At 37.2% G+C, this 27,794-nt stretch overlaps 2 protein-coding genes and 1 non-coding gene across 6 annotated transcripts in view; all 3 read left to right on the forward strand.

The window, feature by feature from the left end:
• haus6 (HAUS augmin-like complex, subunit 6) overlaps window positions 1-17,327 on the forward strand; it is a 36,174-nt gene extending 18,847 nt beyond the window's left edge. The window contains exons 5-17 of one of the 3 annotated variants that reach the window (XM_052560451.1): window positions 4,540-4,684; window positions 5,655-5,717; window positions 5,826-5,880; window positions 5,963-6,136; window positions 13,496-13,689; window positions 14,103-14,232; window positions 14,552-14,654; window positions 14,738-14,831; window positions 14,956-15,109; window positions 15,800-15,898; window positions 16,162-16,288; window positions 16,409-16,524; window positions 16,618-17,327. In XM_052560451.1, the coding sequence (XP_052416411.1) occupies window positions 4,540-4,684; window positions 5,655-5,717; window positions 5,826-5,880; window positions 5,963-6,136; window positions 13,496-13,689; window positions 14,103-14,232; window positions 14,552-14,654; window positions 14,738-14,831; window positions 14,956-15,109; window positions 15,800-15,898; window positions 16,162-16,288; window positions 16,409-16,524; window positions 16,618-17,088 (1,925 nt within the window). In that variant the 3' untranslated portion in view covers window positions 17,089-17,327. Of the gene's footprint in view, window positions 1-4,539; window positions 4,685-5,654; window positions 5,718-5,825; window positions 5,881-5,962; window positions 6,137-13,495; window positions 13,690-14,102; window positions 14,233-14,551; window positions 14,655-14,737; window positions 14,832-14,955; window positions 15,110-15,799; window positions 15,899-16,161; window positions 16,289-16,408 lie in introns of all 3 variants that reach the window. The other 2 variants (XM_052560450.1, XM_052560449.1) reach the window with 2 other exon arrangements.
• LOC127962809 (small Cajal body-specific RNA 8) lies at window positions 15,968-16,098 on the forward strand. Its single transcript, XR_008154673.1, has one exon. It is a non-coding gene; the product is annotated as a small Cajal body-specific RNA 8 (non-coding RNA).
• Window positions 17,328-17,546: 219 nt separating the features above from the next.
• dennd4c (DENN/MADD domain containing 4C) overlaps window positions 17,547-27,794 on the forward strand; it is a 77,009-nt gene continuing 66,761 nt past the window's right edge. The window contains exon 1 of one of the 2 annotated variants that reach the window (XM_052560447.1): window positions 17,547-17,801. The gene's annotated coding sequence lies outside the window, so the exon portion shown is untranslated. The remainder of the gene's footprint in view (window positions 17,802-27,794) is intronic. The other variant, XM_052560448.1, reaches the window with a different exon arrangement.

Below are 27,794 nucleotides of genomic sequence, written 5' to 3' on the forward strand. Positions count from 1 at the left end.
ACGACCCATTTTCCTCAGCTTTCAAATGCATGTTCAACAAGTGTTGGCTTCATCCTTAAATAGGGGCCACCTGATTCACACCTGTTTCTTCACAAAATTGATGACCTCAGTGATTGAATGCCACACTGCTATTTTTTTGAACACACCCCTTTCAACTAATTCAACTAATTGCCCAATTGCACAGCCTTAAGAGCGTGCATATCATGAATGCTGGGTCTCATTTGTTTTCTGAGAATCTACTGAACCTACTGGTAACTTGTTTGCCACATAGCAATAAAAAAATATACGAAAAACCTTGATTATTCTGGTTAGTCACATTGTACTGCTATTATTTTGAACAATACTGTAGGATACTTTTACTCTTCATACCTTAAGTACTTTACGGTGTAACGAATAATACGTTTACGTAAGGTTTTAAATGCATAAATCTTTTCCTCAGTATGCTAATAGTAGTAACTGAAAGTACTTTACTAAAGTAACTTGTATTTCTTCCACTGATTACTTTGTCATAGCTCTACACAATTAGTCCTTTCCTCATTTCCTTAAATCAGACCAGACCCATGTACTGCAGGATAAACCTGATCGTCCCAGTGCTGGTCAGTGGAAATATGCACGCAAACACTCTGGAGAAGTTATTTTGTAATTAGTTTAGTTTTTTTTTTTTTCAATGGCAAATGTTATTCAGAGGCTATATAGACAAGACAAGTAGTAGTTCTGGAAATTGTTAATTTTTGGAAAGCAAGCTATAATTTGTAAATGACAAATTCTTATATATATATATATATATATATATATATATATATATATATATATATATATATATATATATATATATATATATATATAAGAATTTGTCATTTACAAATTATAGACTGTTTCAACTGCATCAACATAAACAAACGTTACTGCGCATGCGCGCTTTTGTGGACCTAACTTAACTTCCGGTAGACTTCCAAATAGTCCCTCTAGAGTAGATATTTTTTTTTATAACAAACAGAATATATTTGCTGCGTGGATCAGGCGGACTTAGTGAAAATGCAAATTCATTCTTTGCCAGCAGGAGATGTTTTAAAGCATAGACATAAAGCGCGAGAAATATAAGTTTCCCCAGTAACAGCTGTAAACAAAGCAGAGCTGGTACGCTCACACGCTACTTTATCAGGCATATAACATGAAAGTCTTCCTTCAGAAATACAGCGATATAAAACACCTGTGCCTCGCTTTGATATTTAAACATATAAATGTAATTATTATTAAACGTGCAGTACTTAACGTTACTCATGTTCAACGAAGCCTTTTTGAAAATCGATCAGTTTTAAAATTGTGGCGAGTCTCCAAAAATAAATAAATGTATGGGAAACACATCCCGCAGCACAGCCACATGAGCCCAACTTCAGTCTACTCATCACCTTGACTTTAACTGAGTTTGTAGAAGGCACTGCAGCCAGACCGATATACACAACACAGACCGGAAGTTAACTTAGGTCCAGGCGCGTGCGCCCGATGAAACAGTCTATAGCTTGCTTTCCAAAAATTAACAATTTCCAGAACTACTACTTGTCTTTTTATTTACAAGTTTAAACTAAAACAATGCACAAAAATAACTTGGCTTCATTTACAAATAACTATAAGTAATTGACTGACTTCATTTAATTTTTTTTGTTTCTCAGAAGCACCTTTTTTTTCAGAACTGTCCTAAAGGAAGAGAAAAAGGAAATAAAATTAAGATGGCTGCAATGTTAAGGTCAGAAAATGACCGCAAGACGTGCTTACAAAATACTTCAGAAATCATATTTTTGGATCAAGTTTGCTTAAAACATTTGTGGACATATCTTGCAGGACAGCACTACAAAATAAATAAATAATAATAAAAAAATAAAAATACAAGTGAAATGAATGATCAAATTCAGCCCTTGATTACAAAAATTCAAATACAAGGACTTTTGCCTTAGGCCACCTAACAAATTAATCTATGCAGTGGTATTGTTAGTAGGGATGCACCGAATGTTCGGCAACCGAAATTATTCGGCCGAAAATAGCCAAAAAAGCACTTTCGGTGTTCGGCCGAATAAGTAAAAAGGCCGAATAAATTTTGCCGAACAATGACGTTTTTAATGACGCAATCAAATAACCCGCGTAGAGTGATAGGCGCGCGCTTTATGCAGCAAACATGTCAGCAGTGTGGAAACACTTTAAAAAGTGTCAGATAAAGATGCAAAAACGGCCGTTTGCAGACATTGTTCTGGATTTGGGAAAGCCGCTAGGTGATGGAGACTGTCAGGTGATGCACAGCGCAGGAGATGAAAACAGCTCAGAGAGTAAACTGGCTCGTACTACAGATGAGCCGCGCACAGTCTCGCTGTCTGACATGTTCGATGAGATCCTCCAAGAGAATAACCCATTTGCAAGACAGAGGACAAGCTCGACTGCTCAACAGTTAGATGGGCAGTGTTGTGCCTGAACGCGTTCATTGAACCATAGTTCATGAACTCGTTCATATTTTGGGCGAACGTGAACTGAACGTGCTGTATTAATGCCTGATGAACGTTACTGTCAACTCGTTCATTCTGGTGTCTGTGAACGGCACGCTCTCTCAGGTTAACTTCGTTCAATAGGGTGCCAGATTTCTATAGAGCCTTCCTGGCGAAAGCCCGGCTAAAACACACCGTAAACGGGTCTTAATATGTAGCGAAAAAACACCCAATCTGGCAACATGCGCGACGCGTCATCAAAAAAAAAAAAAAAAAAAAAAGGCGACAGCAGCATGTAGCAAGAAGGTGTATGATCATTTAAAAGAATTTTTTATGATGTTTATGACAATGTCGGTGAGAATGGGAGACAAAGCATTAAAGCAACAATGGGGAAATGCTGTCCCCTCAATCCTAATTTTAAACCCTGGTTGGATAAGGATTCAAAATTGGATATTATATGAAGATGAAATCTGACGCATAGCTTCATTGTTAAAACTGATAAAATAATTGCTGTCTGTGATTCTATATGGGCTGTGGCAATAATCAAGGCCGCTTTCCTGACCTGGCGCAGATGGCACGCAGGTAGGCTCCTTGTATGGGAAATTAAATTAATTTAAGATTTTATTTATATTTTGGATTATGGTAACACTTTATAAGTAGTTTCTATTTTTAACTTTAAATAACAATGAAAAACCCTTATTAAAAGCATTTATTAATCTTAATGTTAACATTTACTAATACAGTATTAAAATTAAGTATCACATTTGTAATTTCTGAATTAAAAAGTATCAAAAGTGGTAGGCCTATTTGTTAAAATTGTTAATGCACTTATACTAACATGAACTAAATATTTTTTATTATCTTACATTAACGAAGATTAATAAATACCATAACAAATGTATTGCTCATTGTTAGTTAATGCAATAACGTTAACAAACATTATAAAGTGTTACTACCTATATTTTATATGTATTTTGTGAAAATTCTGAACTATTTTCAGTGTAGTAAAATAGTAGGCCTACACTATTTCATTATCTTGAAGACATTGTTCGTTTTGAAATGAGCAACTGTCAGAAAACTGCAATAAAATGTTCAACTATTCTGCAGGTACTCGTCTGCTCCATGCACAAGCACCAACAGTGAGAGACTGTTTAGTGCTGCATCTCATGTCCATACCTGCAAACTCAGAAGGCCTGAAAAAGGTGACAGATTGGCAAAATAAATGGAAAAAATGCGAAACACCGCGTTCGGTATTCGGCCTTCGGCCTTCGGCCAAGCATTTCATTATTATTCGGCTTCGGCTTCGGCCAAGAATTTCATTTCGGTGCATCCCTAATTGTTAGTTCACATTTTTTTAAGACCCCTGACTTTTAACATTTGTTTCACTAGCTATTTGATTAAATTAAAACACAATACTTATTTATAAGTGTATTTGACGGCTGCCACAGAACTGTCATTCGCTGTTTTATTTGAATAAAAATCCCATCGTCACTGGAGCACTTTAAATTCTGAGATAGGGAAGGCTGCGAAGGATCCATCTGTTTTATTCTTCATTTTCTGGCAAAACGGAGGGCATATTTGAAGTCATGTTCGAATTGCGGCAGCCTTCAGAGGATGTATTGTGAATTGGGACAGTCTTTGCAGCACTGCCGTGATATAATAGGCTTACAAATGCAGCCTTTATAGGATGCTGTCTTTGAATTGGGACAACCTTGTTGCGCCACCATGACAAAATGGGCCTTCAAATGCACTCTTCGAAGGATGTAGCCTATGAATTTGGATGCAGCTTTTGTCAAAGGTGTTTTTTCTTTTCTTTGAAAATTTGCCTACAGCAGAAAGCACTGTACTGCACTTCATCTCACTTTTACAGATTACTGTGGGGGACACTCACACTATCCTTATAAATGCAGGGAGGGCCAACAATTTCAAAAGGAATTTTTTCTCTCATTAAATTTGTATGTATAAGTATGTATCACTCTTTTTTTGTATTGTCTAGGGATTAAAGTGCCGTGTTGAGAGTATTCTAATTTATATAATTGTGTTTTATATTTGTCACACTAACAATTAGATGACACTTGGGTCCCTGAGGCTGCTGCAGAGCCAGTAGGTACAAAGGATCTGGAGATGAAAAGATTTCACCTGGTGAAGAGACAGTTCCAGAGAGTGACTGTAGGGCAGGACTTTCTCATTCAAGACTACCAGAAAAGAGCTAAGTGAGTGGCTGCAATCCTTCCTTTATACGAGGGGCTTTCGCATCAGGTTTTCATAGTTCTTAGAACTATTGGCGGAGGTACCCACTTTTTGGCGTGTTCGCACCGCAGGAACTAGGAATAGATTTAGTTCTAGGAGCTCCATTTGGAGAAACTAAATTAGCTGCTACTTCAGAAAAGGGTCTAAAACAGTTCTATAGTAACTACCAGTGACGTAAGTGTACGCTGACTGGCCAAATGCATATGAAACACTGGCTAAAATGTAAGTATACTCCATGAACATAGAAAACAGTGATAAAGGCTGTTGTCTGCAGTGTTGTTCTGTTCTCAGCCTCGATATGTAACACTGCAAGTTGTCATAGATTTCGTCTCCCCTTCTGTTTCAGAGGCACTGTAGATCTTTTGAATCATTGCTACATTAAATAAACTATTATTTGGATCTTATATTTTTACATTTATTTATTTTTTTACTTCCCTTTCATAGATTCACTTAAAGGGTTAGTTCACCCAAAAATGAAATGAATGACTCACCCTCATGTCTTTCCAAACCCGTAAGACCTCCGTTCAAATTCGGAACACAGTTTAAGATATTTTAGATTTAGTCCGAGAGCTCTCAGTCCTTCCATTGAAAATGTATTTACAGTATACCGTCCATGTCCAGAAAGGTAAGAACAACATCATCAAAGTAGTCCATGCAATTTACACCAACTGCACAAGCAAGTGGCTTTGGTTGCATTCTCGAGGCTTAAGGTTACAAAACAGCAAATTTTTCTATTGGTAAAGGGATGCTGTTTCTCATTAAAGTTAAAGGTTTGATGGCATATGAGATTCTTTATATAACACCAATGACAAAATGCCTCCAGAGATTCAGACAATTGTCACACCTTCCTATAATGTCAGCTACTGTTGCAGCATCTTATTCTCTACTGAGGAAAGTGTAACATTTCTATGCATTTTATTTTTTACCTTTCAGAGGTTTGGAGACATCTTTGAAGGACCTTGATGCAGAAGATGCCAAATATGATCACTTGCTTAAGTATATCTTTAAAATATTTTATTTCACAGTTCTGTAGAAATAATTTGAAATGGCACAGAATATTTGTTTCATTTTCACTTCACTTAAAACAATGTTTCTTTTTTGTAGAGAACATGACAGTAACTCAGATTTGAAGGAAGATATTCTTGCAAAAAAACGAAAGGTTTGCACTAAGTTTACTTTTCAGTTTTTCTATAATTTATCATTTAATCATACCTACCTTTCTGATTAATTTACATTCTAAGGTGCAAGGCTTTTGGACTGAGGCAGACAAAGTCTTATCCCCCCTTGAAGTAGATCGAAAAGTGGTGGAGAGTGTGATCCGTAGACAGGTAGACCAGTACATCTTGAGTGGGCAGGACTTGAGCGTGAAGATACCTGCGGTTCTGCATGAGAGGATGGAAGGGCTATCCCACCAGGTGAGAGCTATATGTAGAAAGGGTAAATAACTTTTCTTTTTTTTTTCTTTTTTTACATGGTAGATAAGGTATGCAGTTTAATGAACATGTATTTCCTAAAAGTTCGATAGGTCAGCATGTTATTTTGGTGTTGAAACATCTGCCAATGACAAAGTGTCCGTGGGTCCTTAACGTTAGAAATCGACCGATATGGGTTTTTCTATTGCCGATGCCGATGTTTAGAGGTCAGGGTCAGCCGATGGCCGATATGTGCTGCCGATTTTCAGGACCGATATCTTGAAGTTTTCCCCTTCATTTGCATGCTAAAATGTCGCACTAATAATAAGTGGATGCACAACATTTCTAAACTTATCATCATTTATTGATCACTGACTTGAACCATCTCTCGAATCTTTATTTTGTACACTGCACAATATTAAAATAAAAAAATTATCCAAAGTTAACCAAACAAATGAATAAACTGACCAAGTTTTAAATTATATATATATATATATATATATATATATATATATATATATATATATGTGTGTCAATCATTTACATAAAAGTTTTTGAGCATTTATCAAGTAGAATTTTTCAAGTTTGTTGGAACATAAATGTAAACACAAATATACATTTAAATAAATATAATTTTAGAAATAAAAATCAATTAAACTGAAAAATATAAAAAATAAATATATAAAAAATAAATAATAGTGCTGCAAACACACTAGCAACCAGCAACATTTGTGTTTGGTATAAATGACACAGAACATCTAAAGTGCATTCTAATTTCAAAATTACATCGCAGTCTGTTCATTATTAAAATAAAGTACAGTCAACCAAACATATAAAAGGTTACACTGGTCAAGTTTAAATAGACCGTAGTATACCAGTCCACTCTGCTTTTATGCCAAGGACGTTTTTGCTCATGTGAAGAGAATGATATTTTCCGTCTAGTTTACATAAAAAAATATTATAGTTTAACATTCAGATACATTGCGAATATGGAAACTAGTACTGGGCAACGATTAAATATTTTAATCGCGATTAATCACATGATTTTCTGCGATTAATCACTATTAATCATCCAATCCAATAATGAAATCAAAAGTAGTGTATTGTATAATTTTATTCTTTTAAAGTTCTGCTGTATGAACAAAAGTGCAATAAAATTTTGTTTGTCAAAACTTTGAACAAATAAAGTGCTTTTTTACAGCAGTTAAAAGTTAGTAGCAGTTAACATTTCTTGTAAATCTTAACTTAAACATTAATGTAATCAAATTAAATATAACATTAACGTATAAATAAAACATTAAAACATTAATGTTTTATTAAATAAAACATTAAAGTTTTGTTTAGTTTGTAAAAAAAAAATATATATATTATGTCCAGAACCTCGATCATAACATTTTAACTGGCCCCTTTCCGAGCAACAACAACAATCTCCTTAAAGAGACTGAAAATCTCAGTCCAAAAAAAATAAAAAATCTTTCAGTGATGCAGGTTGAGTGGACAAAATTAACTTCCAACTTTACATTTACTTACTCATCTGAAGACACACAAGGTCATTCACATTTTCAGATGATAAAGAGAGACATTTTGCTGAAATGTGCGCTAAACATTTTATTCATGTTGCACAGCAGTGGGACATTTCAAATAAAGTCAGCACACTTAGCACAGTTAGTACAAGAAATATGATCGCTGCTGCGAGACATCTGCCTTTTGAACACGTCCCCTGCGTCGTGCACAGTCTCCAGCATTCTGTCATAGTATCTCTGCACGTTTGACAACGTCCTCGCCAAATGCAGAAAGGTTGTGGGCCATTTTAAGCACAGTGCAGCGAGTGCTGCAGAATTAGAACAAAAACAAATTGAAATTAGACAAAAGGAGTCGCTTATACAAGACATTCCAACTGGATGGAATTCGACTCTGGACATGATTTTCTGTTTTGCGCTGTAGCTCATCCCAAGCAGCCAGTAGCTTACTGATAAACATCCCACCCCTCCTGTGAACCATGGTTTGTGTTGTATTCGGTTGTTTTATTACAGTCTAGCTATTTGTATTGAAACGCAGTGAGCAACGGACTTTCAAAATAAAAAGTACGTTAACACGCGATAAACTAATTGTCGGCGTTAATTAATTAATGCGTTAATGCGATAAAAACACGTTAACTTGCCCAGCCCTAATGGAAACATTTGGATATTTGCAGAACGAGACGTGAGCATTAACCTCCAAATACATCTAGGCAAACCCGCGCTCATTCGTCCTCGTATGGATAGGACCATTTTTCTGATCAGCAAAAAAAAAAAGGCCAAGACAAATAAACATACGTTTTGTCTTTTTTTTTTATTAACAATAAATTATTAAATTAAAATATATGAAATCGACTTAAAGTGCACATGGCATAATATCTTCTTTCTAACATAATAGCCGGACTTCTCATCTTCCAGTCTGCTGTGATGAAGTGAGCAGTTATCGTCACAGAGTTCTCCGTCCTCCTGGACGACCACCCGTCTGTCGTGAGCGCAACAGAGGATGCTCGGATAATTTATCCACAACTTTTTTTCGTCTCCTGTTCATAAAGATCTGGCACAATATTTTCACTCTAACCTCTTTCTTTCATCATTATAATCTCACAGGGAAGCCAAAATGCACGGGGCGTTCAAGCTCCTCCGTTCCTCCGCTCGCCATGACCACTGAGTGTGGACTGAACATGCGCAACTTTTTTTTTTTTTTCATAAATCAATCCGCGGGCCAAGTTTGTGCCGAACCGAAGATATTGATCTGAACGGATCACGGATCAATGATGATCCATTGCACTACTACTATGGTGTCATTTGAAAACATTGCAGTTGCATTTTAAAATACAACAACGATCACAACGAAACCATTTAAAGAAGCGCATTCAGCGGTCTCCTCGACGGGAAACAGTCAACAAAGATAAATGATCTCCAACGTATGGCGCGCTCTCTTCATTTTATCAAATGATCATAATCACATCTATTAATTTTACAGTCCTGCTACTAGCATTTTATTCAGACTAAAACCCCTTTAATTCGGGTAAGAAAGCTTTTTTCCCAAGTGGCTTTTGCACATAATAATAATACCGCTGCAGACGCATTTTGCAGCATTAAGGTTATTACTTGATCGTTAATTTAAACGACGATCGATCATGGAAATGATCAAATACTGACATCCCAAAATACAAATGAGTTGGATGGAAAAATGGTTATTGTCTGCATCAAACCATGCTTCCGAACAAATGTCATTCACCGTTCTGGGTAGCTCACAGAGCACGGTGCTGTCTGTGAGCGGGGCAGAGTAACGGAGCCCTCAATCACGCTGTAGTGTTTGTAAGAGCTGCAACTTCTCCTCCCCATTTACAGAGTGAAATTCTCTGACTACCTTTATCTCCCAGGGCAGTTGCTGAATCTTCCAAAAGTTTTGTCTTGGGGTGCTTCACATGCAGTGGCAGCAGCAGCACTTTCCACCGCACCAATAACACGGGGCTGCCCGCCGACGTGCATGACTTTAAATCGGCGCTACTAAACACTGATATCGGCCGATGCCGATATATAAAAATGTATATATATCGGTCGACCTCTACTTAACGTATATTTACTTTTATTCATTTAGCAGATGCTTTTATACAAAGCGACTTACAGTGCATTCAGGCTACACATTTTATTTTATTTTTTTACCAGTATGTGTTCCCTGGGAATTGAACTCATGGACTTTGTCACTGGTAACTGAATGCTTTACCACTGAGTCACAGGAACAAGTCTTAATGTCTTAAATTTAACATTAAAGTCAAACTACCTTCTTAATGTTCACAATAATAATAATAATATAGGTCAAACTACAGCTAATCAGACTTCTAGCTAGTTCAAAATTTATTTTTATTTTTTTAATTGCCCGACAAGACAATTAGCCTGCCTAAAACATAAGTGTCAAAAAAAAAAAAAAAAAAGGGAAAAAAAAGAGATTCATTGAATTACAATTCTTCTCATTTTATTAGCTTTCATTCAATGTAAACAGTGACTGATAATGGGGCCATCCTTAAAAATATTCTTGTTTGCCATAACCCGACCGACCCTGTCAAAGGCCGGTTGTACTTTAAGTCGCAGGACCAGCGTTAGACCGACCAATATTTTTGACAAATAATACAAAGGCAATAAAAAAAAATTAATTATATTTTAGTAAGTATTGTAAATATTAGGGATGCACCGGTTGACCGACTATAAATCGGAACCAGACGGTTTTTGCGTAAAATACGCAATCGGACTGTTTTTGGTCTTTTTTTGGCCGATTTTTCCGGAAGTGTGTCCGCGTACACATACTACATTGTAATCATTCGCGATGTCATTTGTGTGGAAGTATTTTGAAATCTGTGCGCAGGTCATGGGCAGCCGTCCAGCACAGGAAATGCAGAGCTTCAAATGGTGACACACTGGCTGCATGGTGTGAGCGTGGCGATTCTGCTGCGTGTCAGGAGCGTGGCCGCTGTCTCGCATTTTCTGTGTCTTTACACACCAGAATCGTGCCTGATGCGGCGCTGGCGCGCTGCTGCTGCTCTAGAGGCCGCCGACAGACCAGGCTCTTGTCTTCATGACAACAATATCAACTTTTTTTTACACACCTACGCCTACAGATAAAGGACACCATCAACAAGTATTGACGGCCAAATAGCCTATGTTTGACAGGTGCAATATTTGAAAAATCAATAGTTTTTTTTTTTTTTTTTTTTACGTTTATATCTGAATTTGTCAACCTATAGACTTTCAAAGATCAAAATGTCATGAATTAATATGTATTTGTGTACAAAATGACAAAAATATTTTCCTATTATATTTTGCCTGGAAAAGCTTCCAATAAGCTTGCGTGTCGCGTGAAAAAATTTCTGCGCGCACTAAAGCTGTACCGGTCCGCGCCCTGAACACGAATAGACCAAGAAGAGATGTTCAGATCAACTTCTCGCGTCACACAGCAACTGCAGCTTCGGACACACACGCATAACAGCAAATACTACTTCTCCACAATGTTTCTCTTTTCACAAAAGAAATGTGAATTCTGCTGGTGTTCAGATTTTGGCTAGAATCGCCCATGCGATTTGTTGTTGTTGACATTTCTAATTGTAAACACAGCCATGTTGAATCCTGCAGTAAATGTTTTGCATTATGGCAGTTCACTCTGCTTATTGTTTTTCGAGAATGTTGCACTACTGTTTGTCATTGTGCACATAACTTCTTGCTAATAAATCATCATAAATATTGGTCTTACTCCTTACCAATATATTGAATCTTTCGATTTGTCCTGCCTGTTGTCCGTGGATTTACCTGTATTTGGTGTTATTTGCTGTATAAAATGCATCTAGACATGCAAAATCGATTTTACAATCGATTCAATGAACACTTGTCACTCAAATCAAACAGGATTTTTTCACAAAAGTGACAACCCAAGAAAGCAAAGTAAACGTTCTCTCATTTGTAGGTTGCATTGACACCTAGTGGTGGATGCGAGTAAAACAGTATAACAGTACCTCATTTTTTTTCCTTCTCACCTGAAATTAATGCAATAAACATGTATTTGACAAAGATTTCAGTTTGTTTGTGGTCTATATAGCCTGCATCAAAATGAGATTTGCAATGATGCTGCCAAAGTCACTGGTTGAAGACCCACCCAGTGACATCACGGTATGCTAATTTGTTTAAATTCATACTTACGTAATCACCATCACCAAAATTGTACTTTTTTTTTTGTTTGTTTTTTTTTTTTTTTTTACATTGAGACTTGAAAAAAAAAATAGACCTACCTACCGACCCTTTTTTTTTTTTACTGTTAACTGCAAACCAAAATATTTTTAAGGATGGCCTGGATAGTGTATTTCTGGTATCAAGGTCACGCTGTTGACGCTTACTCTGTTTGGCCTAATGGTTAGAGACTTGGACTAGTTACCCGAAGGTCGAAGGTGGGGGGGGGCGGGGGGAGTGAATGAACAGCGCTCTCTTCCACCCTCAATACCCATGGCTGAAGTGCCCTTGAGCAAGGCACTGAACCCCCAGTTGCTTCCCGGGCGCTGGATCTATAGCTGCCCACTGCTCCGGGTGTGTGCACTTGGATGGGTTAAATGCAGAGCACCAATCATTAAAAAGTTATTTATTTTTTGTAATTTAATTAAAAAAACTAAAGTTTATTATATTCTAGATTCATTGCACACAAATTGAAATATTTCAAGAATTTTTCGTTTTAATTCTGATGGCTACGGCTTACAGTTTAGGAAAATTAACATTCAGTATCTCAAAAAAGATCAATCAAAAAAAGATTTACTGAACAGAAAAGTTCAATATCTCCAAAGTAGGTTTAATTATTCACTCAATACCCTACCCCCCTCAGCAATGTTGAACTGTGTAGAAAAGATAGGCATTTAGCATTGTCACTGACTGTAAGGAACTTTTGTCACCACAGCCAGCCTTTTTTTAAAGTACCTTAGAAGTACTATTTTCAGAAATCCTCCCTGTCATGTCACGTGGTGGTGGACAGCCAATCACGGCGAATTTAGGTCCTTGCATGCACGTATGCTACAAGCTCACACAGACACAGCCGCTTGGCAAAAAATAAAAAATAACCGCTTGGTTTTTGGATCCGAAATTTGGCACTGAAAGATAAATATTTTTTCAATAATCATAGAATCAAAGTTTTTAGTCCTTTTTAGCCCTAGTCATCAGACCAATCATGCTGTTTAGCGTCACATATTGTGATTCAGAAGCGCCAGAATGCCCTTGCAAATATGGAACTGTCCCACTTTATAGAAACAGACACCGGTTTCACGAGTTCGCTTTGCAGATAATAAAGCGAGAAGAATAGTATGCGTATTTGTCGTGCTGCCCAGGAAGAGGGCTCCGAGCTCGGCATCGGCCCGAATGCTGAGTGCTCCCCCCCGGAATAGGTAGACAGTGAGCCATTTAAGTATGTAAAAGCTGATTGGAACACATTGCACATTGAAAATATTGCTTCAGAATAAATTTACACCACCAAAAATCTGTGATGCTTTTGTATATTTTATATATATATTTTGTATGGAATATTGTCTGCTGATATGAAAAGTTCACTGTATATCCTGTATATAATTTATTGCAGCAGTGATATATATATATATATATATATATATATATATATATATATATATATATATATATATATAAACACACACACACACATTAAATATAAATATTAAATATATGTAATATGTGTATTTCCATTACAGGTTTAGGTCTTAAATTACATATAAGGTGGAATTAAAAAGGTCTTTTAAAAGCCTTAAATTTAACTTGTTCATGTCTGTAGAAACCCTGCAATGAGTTCTGTTTGTGTCCATAGTCCAGTGTTGGTAGCCTGTATAAGGGAGGGCAGCCTGTCCTTGTGTGTTTGCTGGAGCTTCTAAATGAGGGATTACACGTCCTAAGTGAGGAGAGAAAGAAAATTGTAGGCCCCAGTGTACAGCTTCAACACCAAGACCTCCAAGAGCATGCCTTGCTCTTCAGCCGCACAAAAGAAAACCTCAAACTTATAAGGTACCATAAATGTGATCTTAAACATTAAATTGTCTTTTACATTTAGAAATTTTAAGTGTCCTCAAACATGTTTGTTAAATATTACAATAAAAGACAAAATGGAAAAACAAAAAGGAAAACTCTTGGCTAGTTCATCATAAAAACTAAGTGGGAATTGAAAAAAAAGTAACTTGTGAGTTGACTGATGATTAATCAGCGTCTGATTTAATTCATGTGTTGGCAATTTAAATCTGTGACCACACCCTCTAAATTCATGGTCACCTGAAGTATAAAGGCGTGTGAAGCAGTGAGTCAATACAAGGAATAAGGGGACTTAGAGTGGTTGTTTACTTTTTGAATACAGTATTTTAGTGTTTTACTTTAACCCTTAAATACAAGTGTTAAGAAGATACGATTTGTGAATTTTTTTCCAGGTGGAAACTAATCAAGGAGAATGCAGCTGAGATGAAGGTCTCTATTGGGAGGCTGGAGGAGTTCTGGGAAAACAAGTGGGCAGAGTGTTTGAAAAAAACACCTCTGATATCTTATCTTAAAGAGGATTCTGTAAGCAATTAATTTAATTTAAAAATAATATTTGTTATTTAACTATTATTCTAAGCAACTTACAAATTAGGACAAATGAAGCAATCAAAATCAACAAAAGAGCAATGATATGCAAGTGCTATAACAAGTCTCAGTTAGCTTAACGCGGTACATGTAGCAAGGTTTATTTAGGTTTATTTAGCCATGCAGGTCTTCTATGAAGCATTGCAGTGTCCAGATTATACAAAGCAGTATATAGAAGTTAGACACTTAGTTTGGTGTGTATTTTGCTATTGTTCTGATTTTGTATTACTAATCTGCTCTCTGAAACCTTTTACAGGTTTTTGACTTTGTTTCCCCAATGGCTCCTCTCTCATTTGAGCCAGCTTCTAAGGCTAGCTTTGACGCTAGTATCATCTTACAATATCCATATAAATTACCTGGTAAGTTAGCAGATGATTGTATTATGCAATTTTTCTTCTGTAGATACGTTGTCACTTATTTTTTTCTGTCCCTCACTTTTGAGAACTGCTAGAGCAGCCGACACAAAGAAAACCAGAGGGAATGGAGGCAGACATCCATTTGGAACCAGAAGTCCACCTGGAGCCAGAAATCAAAACGTACAGCACTATTTGAGTGATTCTAAATGTAGAAAGTCTGGGAAGATAACATGTGTTCCATGTTAATGGAAATGAATGAACGAAAGGATGTAACCACCAATTAATTTTTTTTTTTTTTCAACAGCATTTTTGAGGAAGATGAATATAAGGGGGTCCTGCTGTCCTCTGACAGCTGCTTTTCTCCAAAACCAGTGACTTGTGATGCTCCACTATGTGAAACTCCCTTGTCTTACCCGGTTAAAGTTAAGTCTGAGACTCAGACACCCAGACCAATACAGGTAGTTTTGTATTGCTAAGCGTTATACTTTCCTGCTTGTACCCCTTCATATTAGCCACATCCATGCTGGCACAAACACTTCATCTCCGGTTGTTAATATCAGAGGTAGAAATAAATGTGTAAATGGATGGCAGCATCATCGGGTATTACAAAAAGTACTTAACATCTAGTTAAGTGTACAGATGAGTAAACCAATAACCTCCCATTTTTATTCCGAAAACTGAGCGTTAGCAGCTTCTTCATTGCAGGATATGTTAGTTTAATTCAGAGGTTTACCGTGAATACATGCCCTATTGAAAAGGCTTTGAGCATAGTTAACGGATAGTTAGTGATATGCCCTAAGAATGTAAATGACTACTTAACAAGTAGTATGAGGTGGTGCTTGATCTGTTTCCATGGTGACTACTAGATTCAGCACCATATTGAAAATGTGAGTTCACTGTCAACATTCCCTGAGTTATATGAGGTTACTCCTTGTGTTTTGGGGTTTAAGTTAACCCTGCTTTCTGTAACAACCCCTGAAGTTCATGCAAATAATGGAAGGTATGCTTGTATACCTTATCTCTGAAAATGTGGCGTAGAAGAGCATGTTTGTAAACTGTTCATATGTATAGTTCGGCCTCCGTTTACCGTCTGGAGAGCAGTCTTAATTCCTTTTTATTTTTTCTCTCACTTTCACTCTCACTCACAGGCTTCCCACGGGAGAAATCTGCATTCTAAGATAAAGACCTCTGTCCTAAAGAACAAGGCTGAAATTCTAGATTTGGAGTGTGACAACTTGGCAAATCAAGTATGTGGAATATTCACCACATCTTAAACTTGCTCCGTTTGTAGTTTTAGTGTGTTATACAATTTGCTCTGGGAAACTGATACGAGGGCAGAACTGAGCAGTGCTCTACCCAACACAAGTTTTCCCTATATCAAACCTGCTCTCTGATGACCGGTGCGAATTGAGAGAAATCGCCACGGACAGATACGGGGCAGACAATTCACCGTTGGGTTATACAAATGCATGTGCAATGTTACAAAGTTAATTTGCTTTTTGGTTTTCAGTTTGCAGAGGCAGTGATTGAGAGTCCAGTCAATACAAGGAGTGATGTGGACCTGGGACAATTATTAAATGTCATTTCTGATCCATTTTCAGCAAGGAAACAGCTGTGCCGCACCCCTGAGAGTCTAAGTACAAGTCTTTTGATGATGTCTACACATTAGTATTTGAGTTCTAAATGTTTCGGTCACTTTCACTGGAAGTGGTGTTTGTGAATCTTAAGTGTCTTTAAATAATTGTAACTCTCCCTAGTCAAAGATGTGAGAAGTTCATGGAGAAAAGCTGTGGAGGAAGGCATGGCTGAGAAGAAACAAGCTACTTGGAATCAGCAAGACAGCCTTTCTTGGCTCAAGACGCCTATGGCTGAGGTGAATGGCCCTTGCACCAGAACAAGTCCAGAACCTTCTCTATTATTTTCAGCTACTCTTGCTGAAAATGACACTCCTCCTCCTGTCCAGCAGGGGTCATCCCTCCACTCAACTGTGTCATGGGACTCCTCAGGACTGGAGACTCTTAACAGCCAAAGGTCAAGTGATATTATTAAATTCAGCATTGCTCAGGAGGAGCTCCCAGACCTTTTTGAAGATGACTTGTCATTTAACAGTGATGGCTCAGCAGAGAGCCATAGTAACAAGGAGAGAGAGGAAGAACTTATCCTGTCACCTGCTGAATCTAAATCTCTTGAGGGAAAAACTCCCTTACTGATGGCACAGGTGTGCTTTGAGGCCTCTTTAGATAAATCTCCTTTCAATGACTCCAATATTGAAAAGTCCCCTGTACATTCAAGGAAGTGCCCAGGTTTGAGCCAGTGGACTACTGATGAGAGGCTTTTCTCTCTTGATTTGGACAAGCTTGAGAGTTTTTCCCCTCCTCCCCCTGTTGAGAAACTCACCCTGCCGAGTTTAGTGAATTTGACTCTTGATGAATTCTAACATATCTTAATTTTTATTTTTAGCACGATTTAAAATGTGTCTGCCATGAATTTCACTTGTAGCTTGATGTGCTTTTGATCAGCCTAATTAACAAACATAAAAAATTGAATGCCAATCATTTCGTCTGAACCATGTAAATTCTTGTGACCTCCATACTAAACTTTAGTACGTACAAACTAATTGTTACTGGGAAATATTGTTTGTTCATGTTTTGTAATAAAGAGCTTTTTATTTGCAAACCCTCTTTTATATTTGGTTTTCATTTTACTTGCTTTTCTGACATTTTATGCAAACGTCATATCAGGAGAAACAAACTTTGATATGCAGAGGAAAAAGAATAATTGTATGTTTTGTGGGTTGGAGAAAAATGATAACAGCCACCTGTTAAGCATGGTGCGCACTAGTTTGTAGATCTGGGGCGTTATGATGTGCAGAGAGGAAATGTGGAGCAGCGAGTCATTCATGGGCGGGTCCATCCGCCTCCGGCAGTCAGTCCGAGAAACCCGAGAGCGCACCAAAGTAACAAAACACAAACATGGCGCCTGCTTACTGACGAACAGACTAGCACTGGACAGAAACAAAGTTTCCAGGAATAAACCCAACGTGCTCGCGCCGACTGGACGTGTATTATCGCTCGAGCCGGAGTGGACGGGTTTGGAAGTTGCAACTGGCCTACATGTCAACGAGTTTTCTAAGAGTGCTTTGAACAGCTGGTATGTATTGCTGCGTTTGAAGTTGTTTAACGTAGACAAACGCTACGGGATGATACATTATCTCGGGATTGTCGTCTAGTAATGTGATATTTTCGCAGTGGTTCTCTTCAAGGCGTATTTATTTCCACGAGCCGGTCGACATTTGCTGATAAAACATGAATCGTCGTTTGCTTTCTGTTGCCACGAAAAGTGTGCCGTGGTCGAGTTGTGTGTGAAGTTGCTCGATCTCGCAAAGATGCAACAGATGCAACGAAGCTCGTTCACAGGCCACATTGGGAGGGATTCTGGCTGTGTCAAATCTAGAATGCTGTATACCTAGACAACATTTTGTGCTAAAAGTGCACGCAAATGAAGCGCATCTCGATTTTTAATGGGCTGTTCGCTAGTTTTAGAATGGCTATTGTGTTTGAAAAAAGCTTGTAGTTAATGTTGGGTGTGTCTGAGTACAGGTAAACCACTTATATGGGATCCGCCTGTTTGAAGTTACAGATGACTAGAAGTTACTTTTCACTCCTATGTCTCTATAGAGAGGGTTAAAAAAGCGCCAACTAAGGTCATTCAGTGACTAAAACAGTACGTAATAAAATCTTAAAACATTTATAATGTAGGATCAATTATCTGGGGTATTTTAACGCATTTGGTGCCAGATTTGCCTTGGTCAAGTTGTCCTGGCGTGTTTTTTTGATTGTTGGTATTTGTTTATAGGTGCTCTCATTCAGTCCTCTGTAGCAGTGCAGTGTTAATGTAGCATGCATTTAGCAAAATGCCTATCAATAATTATATATAAAAACCGATATTAAGCTAATGTGACATTTCAAAACAGGTAGAGTCTTGTTTATTAGGCATATTTACAGAAAATTCGAGTGTCAGAACACTTCATATTTGTATGCCATACTGGTGCTTCACATGCCAGTGGTATCAGGGTGACAAAAATACTATACAAAACGACATAAAACAAGTTGATGAATAATACATGCTGTGCAGAAATGGTGACCAGTTTACAAAATCCAAAACGTACATCTTCCTTTTATATGCACATATATGTGTATTTGAAAAGTAGGCCTACATGTATGTTTGCTAACAGACCATATGCTAATTCAAAGATATAAGTTTGTTGTTATGATATTTTGTTGTGGTTGAGAGAGGCATGCTTGTATAAGAAGCTTGTGAAGGCCAGATGGGTTAAATTTAGGTGATTGATCAGTATAGTGGCATTGTCTAGATTTACATTGTGTCTGTGCATTATACTGAATTATGACCACTAGGTTGAAGGTTTTGTGTGCATGTGCGCTGACCTTGTGCCTCATTACATTTACTCTGCTGCACTTCAAGGTTGCATCAGGTGACTCTTCGATCATAAAATGAGCCGTCCTCAGGAGTGGCTTAAAGGTAACCGTGAGGCATTGTGGGTATGACAAAAGCCAGGCCATGTGGCAAGAGGGCAGGGCTTCTGAAGTGAAAGGGAAACCCAAAACCACATTATAATACTTTTGGTGTGCTCACTCTCCCTCTAGCTTGAAAATGTTTTGCCTGTGTTGTGGTTGAGAACTGGAATCAATAGTCATGTAGCTAAGTTTTTTTTTTTCTACATTTACATTTAAAGGTGCAATGTGTAATATTTACAACGATCTATTTACAGAAATGCAATATTATATATATATATATATATATATATATATATATATATATATATATATGTGTTTTCAGAGGTGTATAAAGACCTTAATGAATTGTTACCTTACCTTAGATAGAGCTATTCTATCAACATACACCTCGGGTACCCTGACATGAAAGTCGCCACCATGTTTGTACAGTAGCCCTAAACGAACAAACTGCTGTACAGAGAGTGTTTGGTCACTTTGTTGTTTTTGCGAATAAAACACTGACACAATGTTGAACAAGTACATTAACATTTACAATAACATTGATTTATTGAATAATTAAGTAAATATAATTCCTTGATTTACCTTTGTAAAGAAATCACATTGCTCTCTGCTGTCTTTACCGGGATGTTGGGCTAGCGAATTTTTTTGAGCCCTGGATAGTTCACCCCAAAATGTACATTTTGTAATAAATTACTCACCTTCGTTTCATTCCAAACCAGTTCAATTTGGAACTCAAATTAAGATATTTGACCACGTCGTGGTACTCTCATGTGTAGCAAAGACCGACATGGAAGAGAAGAAATTGTTAAATATTTTTGTTTTCTTTACACACAAAAATGTATTCTAGTAGCTAAATAACATTATCGTTAATCCACTGATGTCACATGGGTGATTTTAACATCAGAAAGCTGTTAAAAAGGTCTTAATTTATGTTCCGAAAATGAACATGTTTCATGGGTTTGGAACGACATGAGGGTGAGTAATTAATGGGTGAGTAATTATTGGGTGAACTGTCCCATTAAATATGGGATACATTCAAAATATGCAGAGTGGTTGGCTCCCAGGACCAGGTTTAAAAACCACTACTCAACATCACTTTAGTGGGTGTGCCTAAGTTCAGTTGATTGTTTTGGTGCACTTACGGATATATATATATATATATATATATAGTGTTGTCATGGTACCAAAATTTCAGTATTCCGTACCAATACCAGTGAAAATCCATAACTTTTAAAAATAACTTTTTAGCACTAAAAATAAAACCAATGCCATTCTTTATACTTATTTACAATTGCGTTTAAAGTTTTTCTACAAGTTATATAATTATGAAAAACAGTAAACAAGTTTCACCCAAATTTAATTTGTCTTTTAATTTATGAAATTTAAACACATTTTATTTTTGGTAAATAAAGGGGATTTGCTATTAAAATTAAAACATGGAATAAATATTGTGATTTATTTCTAAAAAAAATAAAGTTTTATACATTTTTTCAACAGTAGTTGCATTATCACCTACATTTTACTAAATAATAGTAATATTTCTAGCAAAATGCCTTTATGGAAAAAATAACTTTTAGGCCTAATGAATGTATATTTGTCATTTTAACTGAACTTAAGACTGGTGGTGATGCTTAAGATATTTTTGGTCATTGAGGGTTTCTGTAAAAAAAAATAGTAGTAGATCATATTAATTATTATTAAAAGATAATACTACTACTAATTCTACTATCATACTAATGTATATACAATGCACTATGAATTGATGAGCTGCTGGGTTCATGAATATTAATCATGTTGTCTGCGTTCGGTCAAACTGATTTGCTGAAATCAAAACAGGGACGGTACTAAATCAGCGCCAGCCAATGAAATTGGCATTTGCGCATTAGCTCCGCCCACTACAGGAGGAACCGGTATGTCTTCTGCTTGTTCGAAAATGAATATGAATAATTCTAAATTAACTCCATTATTTTGACAGGAGAAGACAACAAAGAATAGTTTACATATAGCGTGTCGATTCAAGTTGGTAAGACTCTCGCTCTCTCTCTCTTTGCTTGTGTGAGAAACAGCGCTATCAGTAAAGCGACGGTGAGTCGTGCGCCTTCACAAAGAGTTTACAGAGCATCAAATACAGGTGCACTGTGCGTCCATTGAGATGAACTGAAAAGTTCAGATAGCTTGATGGAGAGAGAACTCTGAAGCTCAGATGCTGAAATTAATGCAAGCGTCATGCGCTTCAGTCTATGTAGTAAACAAACCCGCACGTCTCTGCCATTCATTAATTCACACAGAGACGCGCAGAACACGGATTCATATTTCAAACAACTTTTGACTTAACATTTACAGATACTGTATATGCTAACTTTGACAAATTCCATGACTGTCCATATTAAAATGTAAGTTTCTTTTTCTTATCTTCTTAAAGAAACCTGGTACCGTCACATTTAATTTTTTTTAGTGCCGAAGTACCGGGTCTTTTGACAACACTAGTCTCTATAGTGTGATATCTAGGTGAAAGAGTCTCTATGTGCTGAGAATTAACTGACCTCTGTGACGTGAATCAGCTAGCAGACGGTCGGTTTAGCCAGTCTGTCTGCTTCCTGACCTTGGCCCCAGTTAGTCAAGTATAAACTCTAAGACTAATTGCCATACTGGTAAAGTTGAACACCATTAGCGCCAGCATGAATAACAATCTTAGTGTGTTTATGTTTATCGTTTTTTTAAAAAAAATTTTATCGAACCGTCCGAAAGAACCGGTTCGCGGAAAAGATCCGACCTTCCCATCACCAATACAAGCACGCACTGTCACAATCTAATGCACTGTATGTTGGATTTTAAAAAACAAACAGGCTAGGCCTACCGGAATGCAAAAATTGAAAAAAAAACAGAATCCAGTGCGATCAAATGAATGAGCACTTTTTGCTTCCATTGGAATGAATTCATTCTGATTGATGAAATCAAACACATAGTGTTTACATGAACGGTAAATAAAGTGATCAGGTTGATGTGCGCGTTTACATGTCACAAGCTTCTGATCAGATTTACTCTTTTGACATGTGCACACTGGATGAATATACAGAGTTTCCCACTGCTGCTTTAAAAAGCACACGTTATATTTATCTACTTCGGGTCCTAATTAGGCGACAACCAGCACATGAACTGTTGTGCTGCTTAACTTTACTTTAGCAAAAAAAAAAAAAAGAGGTGTAAAAATGCCTCTTCCAGCACTCAAAACTAGACGTCTGTTGATGAGTCTTAAACGAGGACTGGTGGGGCGTGGTCGTGAGGCTGAGTGAAAGGGGAGATTTATAATGACAGGACACTTATTTATGAAACTTTATTCACCAGGAAGTAGGGCTGAAACGATTCCTCGAGTAACTCAATTACAAAAAATGATCGAGGCCTCGAAGCCTCTTTTAATTTATTTTAAATCTCACGTCAGGTTCTTTCGCAATGATTTTTTCCACAAAGCGGAAGGAGACACAAGCGCTGTGTCAATTGCATACTGCAAGGAGTCAGCAGTGTTTTGATTTGAGGGCGCGGGAAAACGTAAAGAGAATGTCGTGGCATGTGTCCACTGCAAGATAGAGCTGGCATACCACAACTAGGGCCCTATGATTTCCGCGATGCAGAAAACGTGGAAGGAATCGCAGAATCCAGTCGTAAATATGGAATTTACAGTTTAACGTGGAATTTGCCAAATTTGTAATGAATTAATCAAAAATAAGTCATTGCACTTACATCAAATCACGATATGGACTAATATCTGTAAATATAAAGCCGGAACAGTCTATTTGAATATGAATCCTGCATGTTCTGCATGTCTTTGTTAATGAATGGAGCAGAAGTGCGTCTTCCTTTATCCCACACACTGAAGCGTGCGTGACGCTCCGGTGATTTTAGCGTTTTTCCATGTTTTATTTTTAATAGTAAATCCCCTTTGTTTACCAAAAAGTTCAGTTTGCTTAATTTTCAATAATTAAAAGATAAATTAAATAAATGTTTTATGTGTTTAATGTTTAATGTGCATCTCAGAAAATGCTTTATTTAAAACCCCAACTGAATGGCACTTAAATGCACTCTGTCAACTTTATTCTCATTATTCATAGTACAAGTACAGACAGAGAAACAATGGGTAATAATTAAATGTTTATTTTTTTATGTATGCATTGCATTCTGTGCATTTAAAAAATAAAAATTTATAAAAAAGGAAACTTAGTTGTTCATTTTAAGAGAACCAGGAGTCTTATTTTCTGTTGCATTATTAATATTGCACTTTAATTAAAGGGGGGGTGAAATGCTCGTTTTCACTCAATATACTGTTAATCTTGAGTACCTATAGAGTAGTACTGCATCCTTCATAACTCCAAAAAGTCTTTATTTTTATTATATTTATAAGAGAAAGATAGTCTGTACCGATTTTTCCCGGAAAAACACGAGCGCCTAGAGGCGTGACGTGTGGGCGGAGCTAAAGAATCACGAGCGCCATTAGGATTTGCATTGAGAGCGTTTGGAAGCTGTGACACAGATTGCGTTTAACAAGAGAAGCATCAGCAAAGGCGTCTCTGTGTGGTATGTACTGAAACTGTATATATTTGCTTAGCGGTTTAGGAAAATGACTAAGTTCCACTTTATGTCTTCTTTTTTTTTTTTTTTTTAAGCTGTACATGTGGAAAGTGCAGTTTGATGACAACATCGCATGTTGTTTACTTGATGTGCTTAAGCGCTGATAGCTAAGTTAACAACACAGAGATATTTGAAGCAGTTTTACTCACCGCATGTGGTTCCAACACACAATCTTGACCCTTTTTCGTTGGGACTGCATTATCCTTAAGAAATAAACGATGTACAAATCCGGCATCTAACTGGGCCTTGTTTGTAAAACAAGCATCTTCGTAATGCAGGGAACAAACAAAAACACTTGCACAACTCTGTTGATGCTCTGTAAAAATAAACTCCATCCACTGGTCCCTTAATGCAGTTTCTCTTTTGGTAATCTGTGCAGGGTTGTCTTGCCCTGGCAACCAAAAACACACTTCTTTTGTGAAGTGAAGTGACATTCAGCCAAGTATGGTGACCCATACTCAGAATTTGTGCTCTGCATTTAACCCATCCGAAATGCACACACACAGTGAAGTGACTTTTCGCGACGCTCTCGCTCTGATCAGGGAATGCCTGTGCTCAGCCTCTCAGTGCTCTGCTATACGGGAGTGCGTTAGGACCTATATAAGGAAATTCCACTCCATCTAACGTCACACAGAGCCATACTCGAAAAAAACTTTCCGAAACTTGTGACAAACCGGAAGAGGTTTTTTTGGAACAAAAATACTCCTTCAAACGTACAACTTCATTTTTGAAACTTTGTCGATGTTTAGCATGGGAATCCAACTCTTTAACAGTGTAAAAAACTCAGTATGCATGAAATAGCATTTCACCCCCCCTTTAAGCAAAAACATATTTTATCCAATTACTCGATTAATCGATGGAATTTTTGGTAGAATACTCAATTACTAAAATATTCGATAGCCCTACCAGGAAGAACACCTCGTTCCGCGCATCATACGTCATTACGCTATTTCTCCGTCACTGTGCATAAGCAGTACTTTCCAGTTTCGTTTTTCAATCCAATCAAGTGTTTAAATGTCCTCTCGCTTGGATTACAAAAGGGATAAACCACCCCTTACAATCCGATGGAAATTTTAGTCAGATCGAGCAAATTCAATCCAATTGACATGTTTACATGTCACATTTTTATTTTGATTGTGTTTCTAGACCTATTATGATCAGATTAGAAGGGTCCATGTAAACGCAGCTAGTGCTTTGCTGCAACAGCACTGATGTAAGCAGTTCAATTAATGCGCAGCGCAGTCACACGTGTGCCACAGTTACGTTTGGGATGATTATATTTTATATTTTATGTCAGTTGAAAACATTGCAATTGTGTTTTAAAATACAACAATGAGGGGCTTTGGCATATCCTGTCATGCCAGTGACTGCTGCCTGCAATAGATGCATTTTGCAGCATTATGGTTAACGATGAATCAATTAATTTATCATAATTTAAACAAAAATCGATCATGTAATTAATTGATAGTTTACATCCCTAATAACTAGGGCTGGGTAAAAAAATAGATTTTTCGATTAATCGTTTTTTAAAATGTGGTCGATTCAAAATCGATTCTCAAAGGCCATGAATCGATTTTTTTCCCATATTTATTTCCGCAGACATTGAACGTAAAATTAGCGTTAATCTAATTACAAATCTTCTCCACTAGATGTCACCCTCTTATGTGCCTTGTACGATGTTACCAATGAACCTGTCATTCATTCATTCAGTGCTTAAAGCAGTGGTTCTCAACCCACAGCCAGTCACAAATTCAGATGCGGCCCACCACACACACACGCACACATACACAAAACTTTTGTAACTCACTTGAAGAAGTTAAAGCAAATGGAAACACCATATACTACGCAGCAATCATGCTTAATTGAAAAAAATGTGGCAAACATCTCTGAAGAGAACCTCATATTATTAAATTCGAAAATGATTTCCATATTTGGATCAACATTTGTGAACGCACATTTTCTGCAATGTCGCGCGTCAGGTCATGCTCCCGTTCGCGTCTTACAGACTGCATCTTAAAGCCTCTTATACTTTCTGCGTCTGCGAGTCTGCTATGCACCGCTATGCAGGCGTGATGTAAACATCGCCATCGGAGAGTGTGTGCCGATCTAAGCAGATGACCGCGCGGACAGGTGCGCATGGTCAGTAGTCTTCAAAAGCACAATTGCACATGTTCAGGCAGTGTGAAGAAGCCCATTGCCAATCGAAACAATCGGGCCGTGCTCGGGCTTGTGCGGTAAATGAGCGGTCATGTAATGAATGTGTTTCGATTAGCGCGAGAAAGATGCGAAAATGTATGCTGAGTAGTTGAAACGGAGGCTTGCCTCTGGCGAACATGTTTTGGTTGCACCAGCAACTAAAGCAAAGTCTGAGGTTTGGAAAAGTTTTGACCTTGTTTATAATGAGAATAATGAGTGAATAATGACGCACCATCAGTAAGCGCAGGAGCGCGCTCAAGACATCTACAGTGGATTCAATCATTTTCCTCCACAAAAACACTTAGGCCTTACCTAATCTTGGTGAGTAAATGTTTTTCAAATAATAACTAAATATTAATTGAGTCTTAAATGCATAATGTAGACAGAGTAGGCTATATAAGCTAATGTTGGCATTATTCTTTAATTATGTCTGCTGTTATGGCGAAGCAAATACGGCAGAGCTTTATCTTAATTCATTTCGTTATTGCCAAATACCCATCTTAATTTAGAATTTATCTTAATTAATTTTTTTTTTAGAAAGACTTGTTTTTATTGGTGCGTTGGCCTATTTATATACTAAATGAGCCTACACCTAGGGCTATTTATAGAGTGCTGAGATGTTACGATGTTACAGAGGACTTGTTTTATTTCTTTGTTCAAACTTCGAAGTGGCCTATTACGTAAGTCATGTATAAATTATGTTAAAACATGTATAAATGACTCATTCCTGACAAAAGGCAAAAGAACTGCGTACGTGCATACATTTGAATAATGTCGGGTTGTAAATGGGTTCGGGCTTTTAAAAAGCTGTCAATCTAATTGTCGGACTCGGGCCGAAATCTGTCTGGCTTAACTTTTAAGGCCCGATTACAGCTCTAATAGAAAATCAAATCGAAAATCGAAATTGAATCGAAAATCGAATCGAATCGATTTGAGAGCTTGTGAATCGAAATTGAATCGATCTGGAACATCTGAATCGATACCCAGCCCTACTAATAACACATTTTGTACAAACAAATTATGTAGGTCTAGCATTAGTTTTTAGGTACAGAAATTGAATAAAGTACCATATTTTCCGGACTATAAGTCACACTTTTTTCATAGTTTGGCTGGTCCTGTGACTTCTAGTCAGGTGTGACTTATTTATCAATTTGACATGAACCGAGAGAAATGAGAAATGCCAGAGATGCTGCTCAGTGCTCCTGTAGTCTACACTGAGCAGCATAGATCGCCCTCTCGCGGCTGTAGACGGTAATGTTTTCTCTTAGTGCTTGGTTCTAAATGAATGCGACGTATAGTCCAGTGCGACTTATATGTTTTTTTCCTCGTCATGACTTATTTTTGGACTGATGCGACTTATACTCAGGTGCGACTTATAGTCCGAAAAATACGGTAATGAAATGTAAAACCACATTGCATATTTGTCTGTTTAAATTAAAATTAATCTTTATTAAAGTTACAAAAGCGATTAAATCAAAAGCGGTGAGTTATTGTTAGGTTGTTGCTGTTTGATTAATATGCTGATAAAAATTCTGCAACTTAAGATAATGAACTTATCCAGTGCACTGATGCACAGTACGTTTAGCCGACTGTCTGCTAGGATACTTCCCAAGTATGGGTCAAAGACAAGACTTCACCATTTTACTGTCCGCATCAAATTACATTTGCAAAAGTAATTTAATGCATTAAAAACATCTTAAATGCGGAGTAAATTGTCTACTTTCATGTTTCAAATAACTTTTGTGACAACAAAATGTCAAAATAAGGGGGAAATAATGTTCCAAAGTGT

The sequence above is a fragment of the Carassius gibelio genome, chromosome B7, assembly GCF_023724105.1.
Source record: "Carassius gibelio isolate Cgi1373 ecotype wild population from Czech Republic chromosome B7, carGib1.2-hapl.c, whole genome shotgun sequence".
Taxonomy (NCBI): domain Eukaryota; kingdom Metazoa; phylum Chordata; class Actinopteri; order Cypriniformes; family Cyprinidae; genus Carassius; species Carassius gibelio.